The sequence below is a fragment of the Boleophthalmus pectinirostris genome, unplaced genomic scaffold (genome assembly GCF_026225935.1).
Source record: "Boleophthalmus pectinirostris isolate CB_2022bp ecotype Guang Dong unplaced genomic scaffold, ASM2622593v1 HiC_scaffold_5, whole genome shotgun sequence".
Lineage (NCBI taxonomy): Eukaryota > Metazoa > Chordata > Actinopteri > Gobiiformes > Gobiidae > Boleophthalmus > Boleophthalmus pectinirostris.
The window spans coordinates 18,882,140-18,905,758 of record NW_026571404.1 but is presented as its reverse complement, the minus strand read 5'-3'; the positions used below and the strand labels follow the sequence as shown (position 1 = coordinate 18,905,758).

Below are 23,619 nucleotides of genomic sequence, written 5' to 3'. Positions count from 1 at the left end.
AGTTGTGCTGTTAGCTCCACACTAAGATATAGTATAAGACCTTCTTTCTGTTAGGCCCTTCCTTCTGGTATTCTCTCAGGATATGAAAGTGGGCTGCGAGTTTTATGATGATTTTATTTTTCCTTCCTAACTGTGACCTACCCAGGATTGGAACTGGCACAATAAGGCCATTAATTTGTCATAATTTGTGAATATGTATTTAAGATTTCACTTTTTGGGTCCCCTTCGCATATTTATTTAAAACAGGATTATTGCATTTCTTGGTGCAACTTTCACAGTTAAATTCAGGTTTAGGATACACTATATTGTGAAATGAATACCTACCTTCTCTTCTGGATCACTCAAGCAAACTGAGTGTTTAGAGCATGCTGTACTTTCTTATTTCTGAACCATTGGGCAGTGTTTTTTAAGTTGATATGCTATAAAAACATGAAGAGCATTGTAGTTCCTTTGCACATCATCACTATTTAGATTTGGTCGGATATTTTCCTAGAAGCCCCTTTGATGTCATTCAGTCTACTACTTCTCTCCTGACAAAAAGCTCCTGGTACTGTTTACTTCACACCACACGCTGTCATCATGCAATTAATAAATCCCAATAATTTAATCTGCTGTCAACGGCCAGTAATACAAACTTCAGTTAGGGGGTGGGCAAGGCTAAGAAAATGCCGTTTTACAGAATTACTATTGCATTTGAAAAGTCCCTGGGTAGACTGTGGACTGTGGAGGGCAGAGCGGGCAGAGTAGGAGCAGCTGACAGTGTTTCAGCTGTGATGGGAAGGTGGCAGTGAGAGGACAAAGACGCGCTTGTGTGACCCAGGATCTGTGATAGGAGCTCCTCACCTGCAAGGCTCTGCATGAGGACACAGGCCCCCACACTCTAGTGAAGCAATGGAGGGGCGATCTTAAACAGTGTCATGGTCTGTAAAAGAGGAAACATAATGCATATAAAGGCCTCCAAGGCATTGATCGTACCGCTCCTGGCTAAATACAGCAAGGACAAGAGCAGCTTTCATGTGCCCTCAAACCAGAAATCTAGTTGTTGAAATGCTTAGATTTACAGAGCCTTTCCTGCTCACAGCTGTAAATCTATACTTCTTTACTGAAATTACATGTTTAATGTAGCACTTTAATTGTCAGTTTTCAATCTTTTCACTCCGTAGTCACACTTGATGGTGGAAGTGTAAGCATAAAGTTACATGTACCAGATGGAGTTTTACTTCTACACAGCTATTACTGCATTACTTTTTGTTTTTGTAACACATTACTGACAACTTCCCGAACTGTAAAAACAAAGATAAATGCATAGTCCTGTTATTACTGTACTGCGTTACTATTGAACTGTATGAGATTGTCTACTACAAAAACAACCAGTGTAATCTTAACAATACAAATGTGCAGTAGAAGTAGCATAGGCTGCAGGTTTTGGCAGCAGGTCAACTTCGGAGCAGCAGGTCTTTGCGGGAGGTCACTGTGTATGGAGCGCTGAGTCACTGCAGTGGGACGTCCTGTAGGAGACAGGCCTGTATCTGTGACAGAAAGGGATCGATGTGGGCCCCTCAGGTGTGCAGAGCAGGGCCCAGCTGACAGAGGGGTTTTTCCTCAGTCTGATAGTCCTATAGCCACGATGTGGTGTGGTGCTCCAGTCATTTATCACAGTGTCGCATCAGACCCCCTCCACTCTCCCCTCTGCTGCCCCCTCCACTTCCCCCAAGCTCTGCTGACGTGGGCGCTGCAGGTGTGACTCCTGAGGAACAAGGCTTTTTACTACAGATTCATACAGATATTTATATTTACACACAAATTTAGACAGATCGAGGCATTGAACTGGTTATAAAATGCAATGTACTATGATATTTAAAGCAGCACATTAGCATCTAAGTCTTTTATTTACAGCTTACTGAACTGAAACTGCAGAGTCCACAGGTGTGATCTTCAACATGTGGTCTGCAGTTTATAATATGTATAAAGTTTATACATTTGAATGGAAATAAATACCATTAGGATAGGAATAATGTACATGACCCAATGTTTTTACAAGTGTGAGTGTGTGTATGTGTGTGTGTGTGTGTATGTGTGTGTGTGTGCGGGTTTGTGCCTAAATCCACATGTGGGGTTGTGTGCGCTTGACATGCCGAGCACAGAGCAGCTGGTGAAGCTGAGATAACGTCCTGTCTTTTATGAATGAATTGCTGGTTATTGCATGTGATGTAGCATTGGCATTTTCAGTTTGGTATGGCTGGTAAGTCTTTTATAGAAAATATTTTGTATTTTGTATTAGATAACTGTTGTTTATTGTTGGTCTGATTAGCTAAATGTTTAGAGAGACCCTTCATAAATAGTTACAGTTTGTTTTTGTGGCCTCTTTTATATGAATTTTCTAAGAACATTTAAGGCCTTTTCTCTGTGTTTACAGAAAGCACAGCCCAGGCATGTAAATATGGGGTGACATCAGAGCACAGTGCTGTCAGTGTGTTTAAGAATGACCATGAACAATTCTCAAGTACTCTGTCAATGTATTTACATATATGGTCTAAGAAATTTATTTTTTATGACAGTGAGATGCAATGCTGGGCCCACATGTGCATGGACAAAGTGGCATTTACTGAAATTCATCCAACCAGGTTATTCATTCACTGCAAATAGCACCATTAAAGCTAAATATTAAAGACACAATTACCTCAGTCAAAGTGTTCATGTATTCAATGGCCCTTTGTGTTCGTTTATTGACAAAATAACTAACCATTAACCAAAGTTACTTACAGGTTGAACAATACAATAGTAGTACAGTACAGCAATAGTTTTTACCCATAAATGTTGTATGCTTGTTCCATTCAGATAATACAAAAACATACCTGCATCAGCGCCTTGTCAGATATTGTGTTCTTGTCCTCTAGTACATGTAGCCAAGAATCTGTCTTCAGTTTTATTAAGATACAGTTGATATTTGGCAGGCAGTGTTTAGTATTATTTTTAAATGTACATTGCGCATTATAAGTTATCCTTATGGGAATAGACTATTGTTTCTGTCACTGTTTCATTATAAAGAAAATTGTCTGTTTTCTGAAGCTTCTCTCTCCTACTCTCTGTCCTCCTGATTGACGTCACGCCTGGCCAGGGGTTGACTCTAAAATAGCTCTCGCGGCTAAGTTAGGAAACTCATCGCATACTGAAGGAATGTTTAAAACAACAAACATCGTAGCTGGCTCTAATCTCTCTTTTTTCTTCACATGTTCAAGAAGACCAACACTATCAAGCTTTCACTACAGCGATCTCAAAATCTCCCAGGCGTTTTCATGGTGTAATCACATGAAAAGTTATCAAAGGAATCAGACCACTTATTGTTCTTGTGCGCTGCTGACCCATGCGTAATGAAGTCATTTGAATGCATGTATTTTCGACTCTCCTTAAGTCTGAAAAACTGTTATGATTGGCTCAAGTCTCAGTATTATCACATACTTCCAAATGTTCATCCAAACACAATAACCATATGTCAACTGCCTGTCCAATGAGCCAAAATCTCAAGGGGAATTTGCACCGGAGGCCACGAATTGTTGCTCTTGTCAAGTTTAATTAATGCCCAGACAAATTAGGCTTTTAAAGGAGTATTATTTACCAGCATCTGAAGTGACTGATAATAAAGAATGAGGTACACATGTGGTTTTGCTTATGCTGGGTGTATGGGGCTTTCAAACACACCCGTCTACGCTGCTGCTGATGTCTTTGTTTTTCTTTGTACATTTACAGATTCCTATTTTGGATTCAGTGGAAATTAAGGGCGTTATATCTTATTTTGTCTTAACAATGTGAAAAATAGAACTAGTTCATGTCAATAGGTTTGCTGTGGTTCAATGTATTCCTTACTTACCAAAACAATGAGTTTATAAGTGCTTTTCACAACTCTCAGAGACCAGAGCAGAGTGCTGCGAAGATAAAACTAGCAACAACTGGCATGCTAGCATGCACTTCCTGATTATTGGAAAAATAAAATGCTTTTGTAATTAGATGCAGACAACAGACAGTGGACATATTTTGACCTCAAGAGCTGCTTATACAATATATCTGTACTGGGGCAAGACAAATTTTGCTCAAATACCCGGTAAATAATCAAAACCTTTACATAAAATTAAAACTCTTTACAGTGATTTTTTTGTGTGTGTTTTTTTCTTCACAGATGACACGTCATCAAAGGAAGTTAGCAGGGTAGGTCTATGCCAAGATGCATGTTTATTTATTTGTGTTTATTTGTTTATTTGTATGAAGTTACTTTGAGAGAACTGGCAGTAGTGTATAACCCTCCCTGACACATTCTGTTTTGTATTGCTGAGTGAGACAATTCATTCATGTTGCCCACTCCAATCACCATAATCATACTTGGTTTACTGGAAGGGCATCTGGCTTAAAATATGTAAATGCAACAGGTTCATTAGAGCAAGGGTTTTCAAACTGTGGTACGTGTACTGTGCTGAATTCTGAGTCTGTTCTGGGTTCACTGTATCTGCATTTCTACTCCTTAATTTGGGTTAATCCTTGTTTAGAACTAATATATCAGTTGAGTCCTGATTCAGTCCTGGTTTAGCCCTATTTAGACATAGAACAGTAATGTAGTGATTTGGTTTAGACCTGTCTAGACCTTTGTTTATTTTCTTATGTGGTACTACATAAAACTCATAGACCATGTAACAATGAAGAGAATAAAAGAAAATACATATATTGCTTACAGCTTAAAAACATGCATTTCTATTACGTCTTCTTAGTGTATATATTCATACTCTACCAACCATCCTTGTTTCTGGAAAGTCCAAGTCCCTGGAGTTCACACCTCTGTCTGTTTTACACTTTAAATCCCTGAAGATGCAGTTTGTCTGTGGCCCTGAGCCCCATGACCCTGTGCTTGAGTCTGTGTACGTCACAGTGGATATGTGAGGACAGGGCGCCCTATGGGACACTGTTTCTAGTGCTGCCCCTGCTCCCCTGTCCTCTGCCCCCATCCCTCCTCTCCTCTACCCTGGTCTTGGCAGGTGCAGAAATAGACAGATCCACTTCTTACGTAACAGTCATTTCAGGCTACATCAGAACAGCAGTGAGTGCCAGGGTCTAATCAGAGCAAGAGTGCAGGGAGCTTCCACTGCTAAAATGCCCCATTGAAACGTGTGGGTGGAGAGCCAGACTGGTGAATGGGACAAGTTTGTGAATGACAGAGAGATTATGCACCCTCATTCATTTTTTTGTTACAGTTATGTGACTAAGTTAAGTTTAGATATACTAATTATTTTGTAGTATAATCTATTTATGATCTTTGCGTTATAGTCCAGGTTCCAACCGACACAAAACAGGAACATTTCTGACAGTGACCTGTAACAAAATCTACAACTATCATACTCCATCTCAACTGCCCATGCTTCCCATGTCTAATGTGATGTTCAGATGTGATACTGAAAGTGTGTTCTTGAGTATAGAGTTGTAATGTGTCATGTATCTCTGTCCAGCAGTACCAGGACAGTAACATGCAGGGTGTTGTGTACGAGCTCAACAGTTACATGGAGCAGCGCCTGGACACAGGAGGAGACAACAAACTTTTGCTTTATGAGCTGTGCAACATCATCAAGACTGGTAAATGCCATTCACTTTTCACTATGACAGCTAAATATTAATAACACTCACTGTCATTTCATTATAACTTATCTTGCAGAGTATATTTCATTATAACTTATCTTGCAGAGTATATGCAAAGATGGTTTGTTATAGTTATTTGTGTAACTTTTTGAAGTTACTCAGGGCTGAATTGACTTGGAAGATGTGTTAAATTGTATTCCATGTAAGGTAGACATTACAAATAACACAACATAACATTATAAAACAGGTGGCTGTAATATTATGAGTGTACATTTGAACCAAACTACTTTCTCCAGATGATATGACCTAAATCTGAGAGTGAAACAGATTGGAGCGGAGTGGGAATGGGATGGAGATGTCAAAGCCACAGCGCCCTTGTTGTTTCTGTATGTGGGACAGTGTTAATAGATGGTTATTACTGTAGTGGCACACAATGTCTAATTATTTTTGATAACATTAGCAAGGTTCAGGTTATGAATACATGTGTAAAAAGAACAGACTGAATGATAAGCATAGGATTTATCTGTGTAATTTCTCACATATGACTATTTTTCCTACAGCAACGAAAGCTGATGGATTTGCACTTTATTTCTTGGGAGAATGCAACAATGTAAGTAGACAACCATAGCAACTTTAAAGCTGGGGTACCTCCTGTAGATTATATTGTAGAAGAAGCACTGGCAGAATCATCCTATGTATCTAATTAATGCCTTATATCGGTCACAAATCCAGAAGAAATAGTCTGATTAGTCTGATATGTTGCTATGTTGCACATTGGGATGAGAATGGATTGGCTGTGCTAGGGTGATATGCACTTCTTTGTTTTGGCATCTGAAAAAGCTGTTCTAATGCTGTGAACACCTCCTCTGCCAAAATGTTGCATGTAAACAGCAACGATGCACCAAAGAGTTTGTGAGAGATAGAAACAAGCTAGAGCTGCAGGTGACAATTTAAACTACCTACTTCCTCTTTTCATTGTTTTAATATCAACTACTCCATCTTTAAGACAAACGTTCTTTTTGTTTTAATTTGTGAAATATCTGATTTCTTTGCTGTTTCCAGAGTTTATGTTTATTCACTCCAACGGGGGCCAAAGATGGTCCTCCCACCCTCATTCCCTACGGCCCCATTGCGTTCGGGACGACCATAGCCGCTCATGTTGCCAAGACTCGCAAACACTGCTGGTAGAGGACGTCATGGGGGTAAGGGCACTTTATCTGTACCACAGACTACTGCACCGGATAAGGCTTTCAGTGTTCTCCTATGCACTTCTTATTTTCATCATTTTAGAGTTGAAACAAAACAAAAAAAGACTATTTAAACAACTATATTTAAGGGTTCCTTACGTAAATTTTGTTGTGGGGAGTGTGACACCTGGTTGTCTGCATGGTGTTTTTTTTGGCTTGGTATGATATTGAACTTCTATCTATCTCCTTGGACACAAGCAGGTGACTCTGATCATCATTTTATCTGGCACTGCTACCATTCTTTTTGGTAGTACTTTTTCATTCAAATGCCAATTAATTCTATGATTTTGCCAATTTTTGATTTAATGCACTCCTGCTTGAATATGTGACCATTTGTAGACCATTAAAAACAACAAAATGAAATCACTACTCTAGAAGACCACAAACCACAAGTTAAACCTAGCCCTGCATATTTAGGATCAGTTCTCTCAAACCAGTTTGTGATGTCATGTGGTAATACAGGAAGTGTTCCACAATTCCATGTAATATAGAAGGACCTGTTTTCTTGACTTGTCTACTTGAGTTGCATTAGCATTAGCCTCCTGTGCGTTCCAGGACGAGCGCTTCCCCGACGGCACAGGACAGGACTCAGGGATCCACTCTGTTCTGTGTCTGCCCATCCTCACTGCCATCGGAGACCTGATTGCCATCCTGGAGCTGCACCGGCGAAGGGGCAGGGAGCCCTTCAACCTTAGCCACCAGGAGGTCAGTGTGCCCCAGGGCATCTGCGTGCAGGGGGAGGGCAGTCAGGCCAGGGATATCAGGCCAGGGATAACATTTTTGAAAGAATTACATATTAGAAGGTAAAGATGAGATTTTATTGTCATTGTACAAAATACAACAAAACTTTGATGGAACAAAACAGCACCAGTATCTAAAATTAATACAATTAATAAATATTAAAATAATTGTTACATAATGTAATTATGTCTGGGGCATTGGTTTTATTTTATTTGCTTATTTTTACTTTTGATTCTTTCATTGGATGAAGCCTCTTCTCATTTTAAAGTGCTACACAATTGGTCAAATTACAGTCCACCAACTCTTTTACAAGTTGCTTTTGAATGATCTAACGGCGTTTTCTCCCCTCCAGGTTGCAACAGCTAATCTAGCCTGGGCCTCAGTTGCTATTCATCAAGTACAGGTGAGAGACACACTGGTCCACCCCTCCCTCCATCCTTCTCTGTTACAGTAACACTTCTGAGGAGGAGGTCTTATTTTGTTCTGTAGTGACTTTGTTTGTACTGGTTCTGCTGGTGTTTTGTCAAAGGGAAATCCACTGTGTACAGGAACTGGGTCGTCACTGGGCCCAGTCCAATCAACTTAGCCATAGATTGAACAAACATGTCCCCGAGGATGTCATTACGGCCCCGTGCTGTTTTCATGTGTACCATAACAGCGCAGAGGAGGGCGTCCCACTGCAGCGCACCCACAGTGGACCTCTGAACTTCTGTGAGGGACAGTGTAGTCTGAGGAGGCAAAACAGGCACAGACTCAGGCCAGGGACAGACATGAGTTTAGCAGCATAACTTTAACGATGTATCAGAGAAAAGTGTTTTTTGGTTTATAAATGAAATTATATCAAATTTAAGTGACTTAAATGTTCACTTTGTAACTTTTCTGGTGAAAACTACCAGCTTGTCAGCAGGTACATGTTATATTTTGCTTACAGTATGGGATTAAAATCATATATCTTGCATTAATTCAATTAATTGTGTTTATATTTACTAAAAAATGCAACTTGCAAATATGCATTCTTACTGGGCCACCCTTTCCACAGATCTGACTTGTAACTTGGCCTGGCGGTATTCATCTCCACAGAGATAGATAGGTTTAATGCTATACTATGCAATAGTCTAGGCAAAGAAATAACATTTCTATGGAGATAGGTGCAGGTGGCAAACCATCCACCATAAAAGTTAGTCATTCTGAAGTCACTCTGAATGCCACTGTTTTGTTCAGATGATAATATATTTTTATTAAATAGCAAGCCATTTTATAACATGAAGTATTTTTCATCTATATAACCATTTCCTGACACATTATTTTTAAAACATACATTGTTGGAAACTCATATTAACTTTTATAGCAATTGTGTAACCTTTTGACCTTGTTCTCAGGTATGCAGAGGCCTCGCTAAACAGACGGAGCTCAATGACTTTCTACTTGATGTGTCAAAGTAAGAGTCTTTTTACTTCATACTAGTAAAAGCAAGTCAAACATGTTTTTGTCCTAGCATAAAACAAGTCTTTTAACCAGTAAATGTTTTTGATGAATATAGTTTATTTTAGGAAACGTAGCATCATGTCCTGAATGTGTACGTCATCTGGGCTTCCCATTTGTCAGACATTTCAATGCCCCATTTCTTCTTTTCGCACAGAACATACTTTGATAACATTGTGGCAATAGATTCTCTACTTGAACATATTATGGTGAGTGTGATTCCTGTTTGTTTTCATCACATTGTCTCCAGAGCTACATACTTTGTTTAATATGTTTTTAGCACATTTAAGTAAATGCTAAAATATTTTCAATGACCAAAATGTCTAAACATTTCTAAGTCCTCATTGTTTCTATGTATTCATTTGCCTTGTGACTGTGTGTCATCTGTGGGTCATTCAAGTCATTGGGTTCAAGTGAACTCTAGTGACATGTAGTTTAACTGTGTTTGTCCATGTTTACATGGCTCATTTACTAAATAGATTTGGAAATTAGGTGTTACTAAAATATGCCCTGTTTTGGATTTTCTATGTATCAACATGCATATAAAGCTACTATTGGCATTACAAGTATTTGGTCTTTTTTCAGATATATGCAAAAAACCTGGTAAACGCAGACAGGTGCGCGCTCTTCCAGGTCGACCACAACAACAAAGAACTGTACTCCGACCTCTTTGACATCGGGGAGGAGAAAGAAGGCAAACCTGTCTTTAGGAAAACCAAAGAAATTAGGTATGAAACATATCTGCATTAAAGGGGAATCATTTAATCATTTATTATGGTTCAGTGCCTATACTCTCTTGCCTCTTACAGGTTTTCTATAGAGAAAGGAATAGCTGGTCAAGTAGCACGGACAGGGGAGGTTTTAAATATCCCAGATGCCTATGCAGATCCAAGGTTTAACCGGTAAACACACAATAACATTAAGTAAATGTAGAATTAATTCCTCTCTGTGCAAGAATTCACTTGCTTCACAGCGCTTTAACACACAATTAAAGGTTCACTATGTAACTGCTATGTCCACTGTTTGCATATGTTCATCAATATGTTAATTATGATATCTATCTTGTATTTATTGAATAACTGGTGTTTTTGCTGCTTGTCCCCATGAAGATGCTTGGAGATAAATACATGTAATGATATCCTGGATCTGTCCAGGCAAATCAGAAAGTTACATAATGCACCCATAAAGTGCTTATTTATTTCTAATCAAATGTAGTGTTAGTTCAGTTAATTTACAAGAAACAGTATTGGATAAAAATAAATTAACTTCAGTTAAAACATTATTTTAAACATTTTCAACATTATCTGTTTCAGGGAGGTGGATTTGAAGACTGGCTACACGACGCGAAACATCCTGTGCATGCCCATCGTGAGCCGCGGCACTGTGATCGGAGTGGTGCAGATGGTGAACAAACTGAGCGGAAGTGCCTTCACTAAAACTGACGAGAACAACTTTAAAATGTTTGCTGTCTTTTGTGCTTTGGCCTTACACTGTGCAAATGTGAGTCTGTTCAATTGCATGAATGTTACTTTTTTCTTACACATACATACCCTATCCCGTATGTTTCTATTCTAAGTCTACTGAAGGAAACACTCCTAGGTCTGCTCAGAGTCTGTTGTCATTTATGAGGGGCTCTAACCTTGGGTACATGAAGAGATAACTAGACAGTTAAATGTGTGAAGCTGGTAGATGAAATAGATGATGATTATAGATAATTGTGTAAATCAGAATATAATTCTCTTCTTCTGTTTTTGTAGATGTACCACAGAATTCGGCATTCTGAATGCATCTACAGAGTGACCATGGAGAAGTTGTCTTATCACAGCATCTGCACATCAGAGGAGGCCAAGACCCTCACACAGCTCAACCTCCCAGCTCCCATTTACAAAGAAATAGAAACGTGAGCAAACCTATTATATCACTATTAGGGATAAATAAAGACTTTTTGGTTAATTGATCACAATGAATCATGAATATGTCACAATATAAGAATTAAAAATGTATAATTGTGAAGCAAAAATAAGTCATTTCAATTTTTTCTATACTTGAGAAAAGTAGCCAAAATGTAAATGCATTTGAATAATTTTTATCATTTTGAAACTTTTGATTTTCATAATTTGGTCACACATTAGAGGAATGTTGATCTTGATCTATGAAACATTGTAAACTGAAGAAAATTAAGGATTTAACTGTTGTCTGGGCTTGGTACCAATAAGTATAATTGTAAAATTGCAGCTTCTCCTCACAGTTACACACTAAAATTTCATGCGACAGCTCTCATATGGACATTCCTGAATGTACTTTGTACTATATATTACAGTATAAATCTGGGCCTAAGATGTCCAATGGCCTGTCTCCCCTGTCTGCCTCCCCCAGGTGAGCGACTATACTAATTTTATACTCCTTTTCCAGGTTCCACTTTGATATCAGTCCCTTTGAAGAGATTTGGCCTGCTGTCTTTATCTATATGGTTCATAATTCCTGTGGAAAAACTAGGTAACCAGTAATTTATGTCAATTTTATTTTTGTATGCCCTTTCTAATCTTTTCTCTTTCTTTATTCCTCAGTTTTGAGTTAGAAAAATTATGTAGGTTCACTATGTCCGTCCGCAAGAACTACCGTCGTGTGCCCTACCATAACTGGAAGCATGCGGTCACGGTAGCACACTGTATGTATGCCATCCTACAGAAAACTCCAGGGATCTTCACAGAGCTAGAGGTCAGTTTATTATTTATTCTTTTTTACACACATTAAATAAAGAAACACATAATGATGACGGGTCTGTTACCTACTTGTCATAAAGATGATATTCTTTGACTGGAATATTCCGCAGTATGGCATTACATATATCAGTCTTGCATTCAGGTAATAACACATTTTGTGTTGCTATAAAATTACCTTGCATAGCACTCATTGTTATTGTTGGAGAGCTTGTCTCTCCACAGATGTGACCTTTAATTTGGCCTGGTTGCATCACCTACTTGTCTAAATGAAGACAATTAAGTTAAATGTCATACTGTGAAACATTTCATAGAACAATAACTGAGCAGGTGGAGGACCCTCCACTAAAAAGTTACACAGTCCTTCTTTAAAGTCTCTGTTTTGTGTTTGCAGAAAAAGGGTTTGTTAGTAGCCTGTTTGTGCCATGATCTGGATCACCGTGGTTACAGTAACACATACCTGCAGAAGTTTGACCATCCTCTGGCGGCCCTGTACTCCACGTCCACTATGGAGCAGCATCATTTCTCACAAACTGTCTCCATCCTGCAGGTACATCTCAATTATGCACACACAACTATACATTTACATAATAACCTTCTATAGAAACTGTGAGACTAGTAACCACTCGTACATGATAGTTTTGTAGCCCTATACCTTTACTCTACTTACACTGAGTTGTATTTCATCATCTTTTTGGCAGAGTGAATTTTGCAACAGATAAGAGTTTATTATGGGGAAGTAGAACTTCCTCAGTTATTTTCATGAATGCAAAAACAGGCTAAAGAGTCTATTGTTTAGTAGCATCACCTCTTTCAGCAGACAGAGTCGTGAAGCTGGGAGGTGGGCCAGGTGTGGGCTCTGGATTTACTGCAGTTTTTCTTAGAAGAGACTTGTGTGTTCCAGCATACATGTAATTGTGTTTTATACTGACTTCTTACCCCCAAATATTACATGAGAGAAAGTTTTGTTTTGATAATACTGTACATGATTTGTGTTTCACTTACAAGAGTTGAGACAGTATAAAATATCCAGGTCATAGCAGATGAAGCTGACATCGGCTTTTCCTTTTTCTAGCCAAAACCTACACCGCTTAAGTGGAGCTTTTGCTTTTTTATCGATCTCTTTGTTTCTCATAGCTGGAAGGGCACAATATTTTTTCCAACCTGAATTCCAGCGAGTACGAGCAGGTGTTGGAGATCATCCGAAAGGCCATCATTGCCACAGACCTCGCCCTTTACTTCAACAACCACCAGCAGCTGTCCGAGCTCCTGTCTGTGGGCGCTCTGGACCTCAACAACCACTCACACAGGTCAGTCCATGGCATATACAAGTCAACTCACGTTTACATTAAAGTTAAACTACCTGATGTTACTGCTGGTGCCCCCAGTGCTGCGGAAATTAAGCTTGTTGATACATAAAGCACTACCAACCTTACTTCTCAAATACAACAGTTTTTATTATATTATTCTCTTATTATACTTATTATAGTTTATGTAACATCTGTCATGGAGATGACAGATATTCATCTATCTATGGCATTTTATCTATCTATGGCAACTTATCTTTATTTATTCAATGAACAGTGTTATATTGTTGACAAAATATACTGAAAAACATGCTTTTTGTGAGTGGGGTCATCTCTCCACAGGTCTGACCCATAACCTGCCTGTCTCCATGGACAAGTTAAGTTTAATGCCATGTTTTGGAACATTCCAAGTAAAGCACTAACATCTTTATGGAGACAAGTAGACTGTGGACCCACCACCAGAAAAATTACATAGTGCTCTTTTAATCTGTGGAGGAAATGTTCTGTGTTATTCATGCTCTTGTTTGTAGGTCGCTGCTTTGTCTTGTTTTAGACAGCTCATTTCTGGGGTGCACCTGGTTTATACCTGGTTCGGTCCTTTTTTTTTTTTTACTTTGCTCTACTTGATGTTATAACATTTTATGAATATCTGTAATAAACTAGTTGATTATCACATGGTTTCCTACAAGGCAGTCCCAGGCCAGATAAGTGAATGCAGTTTTGTTCAAAGATGTTTAGCAGCAGCGTCACACACAAACCTGGTTGACCACAAGGATTAAAGGAGTTTTTGCTCTCGCTGCAGGGACCGTGTGATTGGTCTGATGATGACAGCATGTGACCTGTGCTCAGTTACCAAGCAATGGCAAATCACACGACTCACCGCCAACGACATCTATGCAGAGTTCTGGGCCGAGGTACACTGGGAGACTGTTGCCGCTCAAATAGTATTAGCGTCATACTCATGCCTCTAGTTATACGCTTAAACCTCCATTATGACTTGTTCAGGCTAGATCTGACGAAAATGAATACGAAGTGAGCTCTTTGAGCTAAAATTAGATTTTATTTTATTTTTCAAAATCTTGTTTTTCTTGGTTTTGCCTCAGGGCGATGAGATGAAGAAGATTGGGATCCAGCCGATACCCATGATGGACAGAGACAAGAAAGATGAGGTTCCCCAGGGCCAAGTAAGTGCAGCGTACACAGGTGTACACTATTAAGGAAGACTAAAAGCTTAGTTCTGAGATTAATCTGTAAACATACAATCAAAATTTCAGGAAAAGATACCACCACATTAAGTTTTGTTCTCACTGCATAGCCAAGTGGCTATGTGACCACAGCAATAATGTTATAAAAAATAACTTTTTGAGATCACATTTTTTAAATCAAAGAAAATATTTTAAAAAGTAATTTCTAAGAATATTGTCTTTTAACAGTTTTTTTCCTGTCTAATTATAAAAAAAAGCATCTGTCAATAAAATATGGTTTGTTATTGGCAAAAGTCAAAGACAGTGAAATCTTAATGAAATATTTGTAATTCAAGGAATTTGCAGTGATTCCCATTTTAGTACACAAAGAAGTTTCACACATTATTACCATATTATTTGTATATATTTAATGAAACGCTCCATAACCCAAACACAAAATCACTAATAGTACCCACATACAAATGTATGTGCAGTGGCAGTCCTAGGCATGGCTGCCAGAGCGACTGCCCAGGACGGCATTTCACGGGGGGCGGCATTTGCGGCAGGAAAAAAAGCGCCCCCTCCTGGTTTTTAGTCTAATTTATCGTGTACGGTTAACCAAGATTTCTGCAAATTTAATCACAAATATTATTGAAACATTATATTAAAAAATTTAAGACACTTACGTGTCCATTTCAGACTCATTCAAAATTTAAGCATGACTGAGGCTAACATCTATGAGGTAACCAATGTTCATAATGCTGATTAGATGATTAGCTCCCCGGTAAGCTTTTTTTTTTTTTTTTCTTGTTAAATCCTCTTAAGTTTATAGGAAAAAATAATGGGAAATGTACTTTGAGAAACTCAATGTAGTTATGCTCCATAGGGTAACTCCAAATTTGGACAATGTATTTATTTTTATCTTTTAAATGTTATTTATTCGTATTCATTTACACACAGTTTTCTGATGTATTACACTTTTTTTCTTTAGGTGGGATTTTACAATGCAGTTGCAATCCCATGTTACACAACGTTAGCAGAGCTGTTTCCTCCGTCCGGCACTCTTCTTAAAGCCTGCAAGTAAGTATTTTGTACTTCTTAGCTTAAATCTAAGAGTATAGAAATATTTTTATTATTATTATTAAATAATTGTGTTTTTATTGTGAGTAAGTGCCATGAGTTTTTAGTTGGCCTTAAGTGACCGGCAGCAGCTACAGTAAAGGCCAGACTGATTTGATCTGATTGACAGGAGCAGAGAAGATGCACGTGCCAAATATTTCTCTAGACTCGAACAAAACAGGCACACCACTGTACTCTAATCAAATAAAATACCAAAGTAAGCACAGAGATCAATGTTATCATCTATGGACAGACATTTGGCATTTATTTGTCTATTATATTATGGTCTTCTCATTATGATAATGAAGCGTGTCCTTTAGTTTGCACAGATGTGATGTCGAAGCTTAGTGTTAGCAAGCTGTTATGGTCAGTTTTGCAAATGTTATTGTAATGTATACAAACTACACACTGTGAAGTAATAACTGTAATATAAATATTACTTTTACATTGAGGCATTGTAAAATAAATATGTAGTGATATTGTTTTATTCTTATTTGAACTTTTAAAATTCCTGTTTTAACCTGTTAAATCAAATGTGAGCCTTATTAAGGGGAAACAATTTTATGTTGTTATGTAGTTTTTTCATCTTGTTCTAAAATGTTACCACAAGTTTCACTGGAAAACAAATACAAAAAACATAGAATATTAAATATTAATTACAGTTAATCCAGATAAGTGAGTGTATTTTTTGTGTGTGTAGGGAGAACCTGAGCCAATGGGAGAAGATTGCGAGTGGGGAAGCGGAGGACATAGTGGTGAAGGAGCCCAGTCGGTCGTCTGCTGGAGATTCAGGTCCGGTGAAGGTGGATAACTGACCCCCAAAGGACCCTCGCTGTGCCACCAAAGGAGTTTAAGCTGGATCCTGCTCCGAGCTGTGAAGAGGGCTGGCGTTAGCAGCAGCAGATGACAAAGCTACATTCAAATTTGACTTTGAAAACACACAGTAACCTCATCAGGTGACGGAGGTGTCCACACAGATCCAGGGACTGACACGAGACTTCTGCAGCCCAGGAATCTATGTGGTGAAAGAGACTGGCTGTTATGATTTTATGTTGTTTTATAATTTTGTTTTTATTTGAGCTGTATCTTTTGTGGTCTTGCATTTGAGAGGCCTTAACTCTGAACCATTTACTGGCTTTTTAAATGGTACTGTTTGCCTTCTGTGGTAGGGTTATGGATCATAGCAGACTACTCCAGAAAGGTATTCCCAGTGACAGAAGGAATGTGCAGTGTGATGTGATGCCACCTTACTGAAAAGGTGAACGTGAGAATGTTTTTGTTACTTTTGAGCAAAAATCCTTTGCAGTACTTGAATAAAGACACACAAACTCTTGAAAGCCCTCACAGCCTATTTTTACAAAAATATGGGCAAATTGTGAGAGAAATAAGATAATGTTCATACTTGTGAATGCAGTCACAAGAGAGTCGCAATGTGCAGCCCATAGCATAGCCAAAGGCCCCATTGGCATTTCAGAACCTGCTGTGCACTATGTCCACATGTAGTTAACAAGATCTTTCCCTAATTTAACCACCCGAATATTCCAGAGATGAAATACAAGATAGAAGAACAATGTACAATTAGCTTCTGTTGGGATTTCTGTCAGATAAAAGAATAGTGTCCACCAATAGTGTCTCCACTTTGTCATTAATAATTTCACACTACAATCTGGGAGGAGCTGTGCCTTAGTTTCTCTCATTAATCAGTAACTGTTCTGCCCTCATTAATTAAACAGGACGGATCACACAAGTTGGTTAAGATCTCTGTGCAATAGTCCCTTATGAACAACATATTTATGCTCATGTATTGTACCTTCAAACACCACGTGTTGTTACTAATGAAGACGGCAGACATCAGGGGAAGGTGAAAATTGCTTAAATGCTTTAGGCATGTTTTTGTTGAAGCATCGTCCACTTTCTACCACTTGCCTCTTTTCATTCAACAGAGAAGCCTCTTTGATCCAAGCTTGAAATGACATTTCAGCTCATATTTTCCCATAATGCTTCAGCTGTTAAATCAAAAGACATATTTGAGACTGTGGGACCTATCATGTTGGTGACTATTCAAAAATAAATGAATCCCACATGTACGGGACGCATCCAAGATCTTCCAAAAGACTTTTTTGCCTAAAACTGTCATTCCAGTGAACGTTGTCCAAGACTGAAATTATCGCCAAATGATTTGTTTTTATGACTGGTACTGTGGCCCTCCCCCTTTTGGTGTGAATGTAATTTAAATTTGACAAATGTTATGTTAAATGCAGATCTGTGGTGTTCTGGCATGTGAGTCCGTAAGTCATCATTTGATACGATGCTTACTCTGTCTTATTTTCGGCAATTGCTTCCAGTAAGCTTCAACCAAGAGCAACAATTAGCATGCACCTAATATGAAATGGATATATACTTTTGCATATATAATAGGTGTATTCTGTGTACAATCTAGAGTTGTGTTTGTATGGATATATTGCTCTTATGGTGCTAACTGAGTGGCAGTTTCATGCACTTTTTGACAGGTGTGTGTTCACTGTGCGTCTGTGAGTGACTGAGCCCCTGCACCTCTGTCGTGCCCTGATTCCCCGTCCCCTCTCCCCACACCCCCAATCCAAATGAAAACTGAGAACACTGCACTGTCCCTGGACTCTACAGCACCAGTTATATCCCATTGTCTGCACTATGTTTAGCTTATAATCTTTATCCTTAATATTATTAATGATTATTATATTATTGCTATTATTATTACTATTGTTATTTTCTTAATTAGAGTTAAATTTAAATTAACTTATATTTTTATACAAAGAAAAATAAAGTTGGCCTTTTTGTTTTGTACAAAGTAAACATAAGATAAACAAAATGGTCTAGACAAGTTACTGTTACCCAGAATAACTAAGGAATGTCTAAACTGTAAATGTATGAGCAGTAGCCAAATGAATTTTATTAAATACATTAAAGATTATATAATTTCTCTGTGGTTTTTATTACAAATGTTCTTTGTCTTATGTCTTATCACATCAAACTTTGGAGGAAATATTATTATGAAAATACATTTAAATTTACTTTAATGAACAAACTAAACTTGTAACCAGGTGCCAAAGGTTTAAGCTGATCAGTAGTAGTTTTTTCCCATACAAATTCTGGTCTGCTCCACAAAATCATAATTACTCATATTTTTATTTTTACTATTTATTTTTGTTCTTTATCAGTTATTATTATTATAGCTTTCACATTTTTATCTACACAAACAACACGACCCACATATTACAGAAAAGTGCTCACAATAGTTTTGAAAGAGTCTTACGTTGATTTGACCTCCAGTTGACATGCGCAATTCAGATTTCCCAGATTCATTTTTATATAGGTCTATCTATTTGTGTGTTGACGACTTCATTATTGACCATTAATCATGTGTGTTTAACTTATTGCAAAAAACAAAAATCTACAGCCCGTTTGCATTTTATCGTTTTATATTTGTTCGTGCTAAATGTTTCTCGCAGAGGTACAATGAACGAGACGCGACGCAAACATTACGCACGGCGGTAACCATGGTGACCACGTACAGAGCAGTGGGACAGGAAAAGTTTGGGCACGTTCACAGAAAGTCCACTAGCTACACATAACCTACAGGTAAGAAGTTTGGATAATTAGATTGCCGTTTTGCATTTATTTTAAGACGATTCGTTTTGCACTTTAGACTTTTTATAATTATTATTTTTCTGTAAATAAATAACGATGGTCCCCATAGACTGCTGCTCTTTGAAAGTTACAGAGAATTCATTTTGTGCTGGCTGTTTACGAAAAAGTTGGAAGCAACATTGTTTGTTATTAGTATTTTGGATTTCCAATGTAATCTATTAGCTATTAACCAGCTAACTAGCTATCTATTTACTCAAAAAGTTGTTTATACATTAACCATGACATTAACAGACATAGGGGTAGTTATAAACCATAATATATACAAAGAAAATCAGCTCCACTGACTTCCTGTTCAAAACTGTTTTTTTTTTTACTGAATCTAGCAGGTTTTCAATGCTTTTTTTTTTTTTTTTTTTTTTTTTGAGACATTTTTTTTACTCGACTTATATGACCAGGAGTCATTTTCTGAGCACTCAAACTTCAAATGTAGAACAGTATAAATAGAAGTAAGCTAATAATAAGGGAACACATCATAAAAGTAAACTTTAGATAAAATCTACTCTTTAATTTCACAATGTAACATTTAGGTACATCTTGTGAACATATTTGGAGATCTCCTTCTTCTACCTTTGGTTTTGTTCTTATAGGCATCATGTCCACCAGGTCCACTAAACCAAAGCCTGGTTCTTTTGGGAGGGACATCCACAGGCTGCTCCAGGCTGCAGAGACAGGTCACAGAGCTGACATCTTGACCTACTCCTCAGGGCATCTTGGGCCCCGCAGTCTTGTCCTGAACCAGCCTTGCCAAGAAACAAAGCAGCCATTTTGGACCACATTCGAAAAACACAGGGAAACTCCAAAACCTTTAACTCCCAGAAAAAAGCAGACAAAGGCTGTGAAGAATAACATGAAAGAATATTTGGCAGAGGTCACGGCAGATTTTACGTCACTTACTCTAGAGCAGGATTCGGCCTTAGATCACCCCAATGACTCCTCTTTTGATGCTGTCCCAAGAGCAAATACATGTTTAAATAACTCGTTTCCCTGCATGAGAAAGCCCCTGCCCAAAATCCAGCCAAAATCCGCTGCTCACAGAAAGTCAGAAAACACATCCAAACTCAGAGGCAGACAGTCTGAAAGTGACAAAGGCCCAAGTAAGAAAGAGCAGACCCAGGACTCTCAAGAGCCTGTCAAGCACAGTGTTTGGACCAGGGCAAACGCTGCAGAGCTATATGAGAAAAAACTAGAAACAGTAAGTGGGAAAAATGTAGTGTTAGTGAATGTTTTTTCTGTAACAAATGATGTGGTCTGTCCTGTTTAACTGGCTAATTTTAATTATGCATAAAAGACTCAAAACTCATTGTAAAGTTTAAACTAATGACTACTTCATAACTGTTATACCCAAGAGAAGTCAAAGTATGGGATTGTGGGCACTACAACTTTATTCTCTCAGCCCTTTTTTCCAGTGGATGTCATCCTTTCAATATAACTCAAGTAGTTTAGTTGGAACGTTAATAGAAAACCCTGGGGACCCTTTGAGAAACCAAATTTGGGTTAGGGTTATATCTTAATATGCAAAAACTATGCCAAACAACATCTATTTTTCAGTACCAAGGCAAGATAGTAGATAGTAGATCTTTTTATCTGAAATCCATATAAATCCAAACAATAACAATCTATCAGTAGGAAGGTTTAAACACAATACAGACAGATACTTATAGCTTTTAGATTTCATATGAAACACATCACTTCTCTTGGCTGTTCAGACATTAATTTCAGCTCATATATGCTTATTTGATTGTGATCAGTTGTATTACAGCTGATTTTCTGTGTGCTGTGTCACTGACAGGAGCTGCAGAAGCTGTCATCCCCCCACTGGCCCTGCAGAGACCGCCTCAGAGTGTGCAGTGACGTCTTTGGTGATGTGTGCGAAAGCTCGACTGTATTTGGACGCATCCTGTGGGAAATTAAGGTTTTTCCATATCCTCCGCTCTCACTAACACATTTTTAGCGAGTGTCATTAGACGTATTAGAGCCGAGGTGATTGAGTCCCTCGTGCAGCAAACTGAAGTAGAGCAGCCAATGAAAAGCTGGCCGTACTACGTCAGCCAAGGCCCCTGCTTCCATTAGGCCCATTCACACGAGTATGGGGTCCTTCAAGGTTAACTTTTGCATGCTATTGTGCCATTCACAACTTTTATATGCAAATGATGTCATGATTGTAAGCTAAACTCATGTGCTAATGTTTTTCCTCTTAGAATGACTATGACCATTACACCAACCATATGATGTCCCTACTTGAAAACATGGTAACTTTATTGGTATCTATTTATTTGTTTTGAAATTAAAGGTGCAGTGTGTCACTTTTTTTCAGGAAGTACTATTGCTTTACCTGAAATGTTTCATAGTATGGAATTTAAAATATCCTTTTTATCTTTCTATCAATCTATCACGTTACATTATATACCTTTAATTTTTATGAAGATTTACATTTTTAGCATTACATCTGCAGAAAACATCATCTCATCTATCAAACAATGCCTTCATAATGATTTGATATTACCCTTGTTTGTTAAAAATCACACTTCATAAGTTTTATTTATTTAATTACTCAGCCCTCTCAACACTCACTCAAGCGCCCAGGCACGGCGCCCACAGGAGACCTGGAAGCCAAAAAAAAGGATGTGGACTTGTTAGAACAGGAGGCCAGAAAAGTACTAGAGGAAAACAAAAGGTACTTTAAAAATTTGCCAAATCTGTATTGTCATTAGAACAAGGAGATTAAAAGCACTATATAGTCCAATACTATACCAACAATATATGTACGAACTACATTCCTCCCAGTTTTTACTATTCTGCACTGATATTTTCTTGTTTCTTGTACTAAAACTAATTTATTGCCCTATAAATGTAAATTAATGTAAATCATAAATTGAAAACTATGGAATTCATAGCTTTAACATCTGTTTTTCCAGACTGAAAGCAGAGTTACAGACCGTCTTAGAAAATTCATGCCCTGAAGACAAAAAGATAAATGGTATGTTGATATTTGAATCATTAGTTACACATAAACTGTATATTCTGATGCTGTAGGAAATGGCACATGATTACACTAAATAATTATATATTTCTTGAGAAGACAGACTGAACAAAAGCCTACATTGTCAAACCAACTTTTTATTCATGATTTCAACCCTCCGGCATCATCACTGATCCACAACTTACTTATATTTGGTGTTAATGTTTTTGCAGATACAGTGTTGTTGTCTGAGTTGGACAGTGAGAATGCCGATGGCTGTGATACTACTGCTAAGTCCAAGAGGCGTCAGGTGTCCCAAGTTTGGACAGAGATCCAAAAGCTGGAGGAGGAGCTTCAAGACAAACTGGTTTCTACTGACATAACTACAGCCATTGAAAAACGAATCAGAGCCCTCAAGGTACAGAAAGATAAACTCCCTCTTATCTGCAGTATGTGCCACTTGCAGCTATGTTGAGTCAAGATAGGAAAAAGTACAGCGTATCTATATAGCTTTAGGTTATATGTTGAATCATAATACAAGCACTTGATACTATTTTTTATGATCTCAGACAGAGATGATGAAGCTCATGGTTTCAAATAACCAGCTAGAGATCACCAATAAGGCAAGAAATTGAGTTTCTGTGACTTTTATACAATCAAATATGTATTTATTTATTGGTATATTTCATGTTGCAGAGTGAATTATTATAACTTTTAATTTTAGGATCTTGAGGATAAAATCAATACTATCTTGCAGCATGAGAAGCTAAGCAAAGTCATCAGACAGTACGTTTTGGTTGTATATTTGTAGTCAATATTTTTTTTATTTTTTATCTTTACCTTTTATCTTTTTATCTACTTACTAATGCTCCCATGTGTTTCGTTGCTAGGAGACTATGGAGAGAAATTATGCCAAACCTGTGAAAACCTGTGAATGAAAGTTGGCTGGCTGTATCAGCAGAGCCAGTCATGCCATGGGAGGTTTGACACAACTAAGACACAAAAGACAATGAAATAAAACACTACATTATGTTATTTATTGTAATAATTTGTTTTTTTACAACCCCTGTGTATGTTACTGTTCACATGTGTACAGTCATAAATACACTGTGTAAAGTTTGATTACAACAAATCCCTTTTCCTGATTCTATTATTTGATTTTAAATATTTATTAGGACAAATTTAGAGTTTGATTGGACTATCTTTCTTCGGATGCCTTGCAGTGAAATGGCATTTTAAGAGATTGCGGTTAATGTTTTAAACACAAGAGGGCAGCATTGTCATACAAGGAATTCTGTAGGTATGATTTTTATATTGGGTCACTTTATTAGATAGGCAAGTTTTTCATAATTATATTTTTAGTGTACAGTTAAGTTTATTGGTTTCTTATAGTATATAACCACTGTCAATGCCACATGTGTCTGGGCTCCATGCGCATATCAGTCCTTAACAATTGTGATGAGGTTTTGTCCATTCAGACACTGACTAGATTAGAGGAATCCAACACGACAGGCCTTCCCTCTTCTGATTGATACTGAGTGACCTATGCCCCCTACA

General features: G+C 37.8%; 2 protein-coding genes across 2 annotated transcripts in view; both read left to right on the top strand.

Moving 5' to 3' along the window:
• Positions 1 to 17,042, top strand: part of pde10a (phosphodiesterase 10A) — a 46,880-nt gene extending 29,838 nt beyond the window's left edge. The window contains 21 exon segments of the mRNA XM_055162346.1: positions 4,175 to 4,203; positions 5,493 to 5,613; positions 6,177 to 6,226; positions 6,679 to 6,787; positions 6,790 to 6,818; positions 7,419 to 7,568; positions 7,957 to 8,007; positions 8,984 to 9,042; positions 9,244 to 9,295; positions 9,672 to 9,814; positions 9,896 to 9,988; positions 10,400 to 10,586; positions 10,844 to 10,986; positions 11,499 to 11,582; positions 11,654 to 11,804; positions 12,201 to 12,356; positions 12,944 to 13,116; positions 13,916 to 14,027; positions 14,217 to 14,297; positions 15,289 to 15,377; positions 16,117 to 17,042. Of these exon segments, the coding sequence (XP_055018321.1) occupies positions 4,175 to 4,203; positions 5,493 to 5,613; positions 6,177 to 6,226; positions 6,679 to 6,787; positions 6,790 to 6,818; positions 7,419 to 7,568; positions 7,957 to 8,007; positions 8,984 to 9,042; positions 9,244 to 9,295; positions 9,672 to 9,814; positions 9,896 to 9,988; positions 10,400 to 10,586; positions 10,844 to 10,986; positions 11,499 to 11,582; positions 11,654 to 11,804; positions 12,201 to 12,356; positions 12,944 to 13,116; positions 13,916 to 14,027; positions 14,217 to 14,297; positions 15,289 to 15,377; positions 16,117 to 16,231 (2,177 nt within the window). The 3' untranslated portion in view covers positions 16,232 to 17,042.
• A 1,896-nt stretch (positions 17,043 to 18,938) lies between these two features.
• LOC110156851 (uncharacterized protein C6orf118) lies at positions 18,939 to 22,784 on the top strand. The gene is made up of 8 exons (XM_020921080.2): positions 18,939 to 19,034; positions 19,691 to 20,295; positions 20,893 to 21,015; positions 21,302 to 21,352; positions 21,659 to 21,777; positions 22,019 to 22,080; positions 22,296 to 22,480; positions 22,632 to 22,784. The coding sequence occupies exons 2-8, from the start codon at positions 19,696 to 19,698 to the stop codon at positions 22,695 to 22,697; spliced, it is 1,206 nt and encodes a 401-aa protein (XP_020776739.2). The 5' UTR covers positions 18,939 to 19,034; positions 19,691 to 19,695; the 3' UTR covers positions 22,698 to 22,784.
• Positions 22,785 to 23,619: the final 835 nt, after the last annotated feature.

Excerpts from the sequence above, each read along its gene's own strand:
- LOC110156851 (XM_020921080.2), top strand. The coding sequence starts at position 19,696 with ATGTCCACCAGGTCCACTAAACCAAAGCCTGGTTCTTTTGGGAGGGAC. Across the intron at positions 21,353-21,658 it reads TGTCCCTACTTGAAAACATG|CCCTCTCAACACTCACTCAA; the intron begins GTAACTTTATTG and ends TTAATTACTCAG. Across the intron at positions 22,481-22,631 it reads AACGAATCAGAGCCCTCAAG|ACAGAGATGATGAAGCTCAT; the intron begins GTACAGAAAGAT and ends TTATGATCTCAG.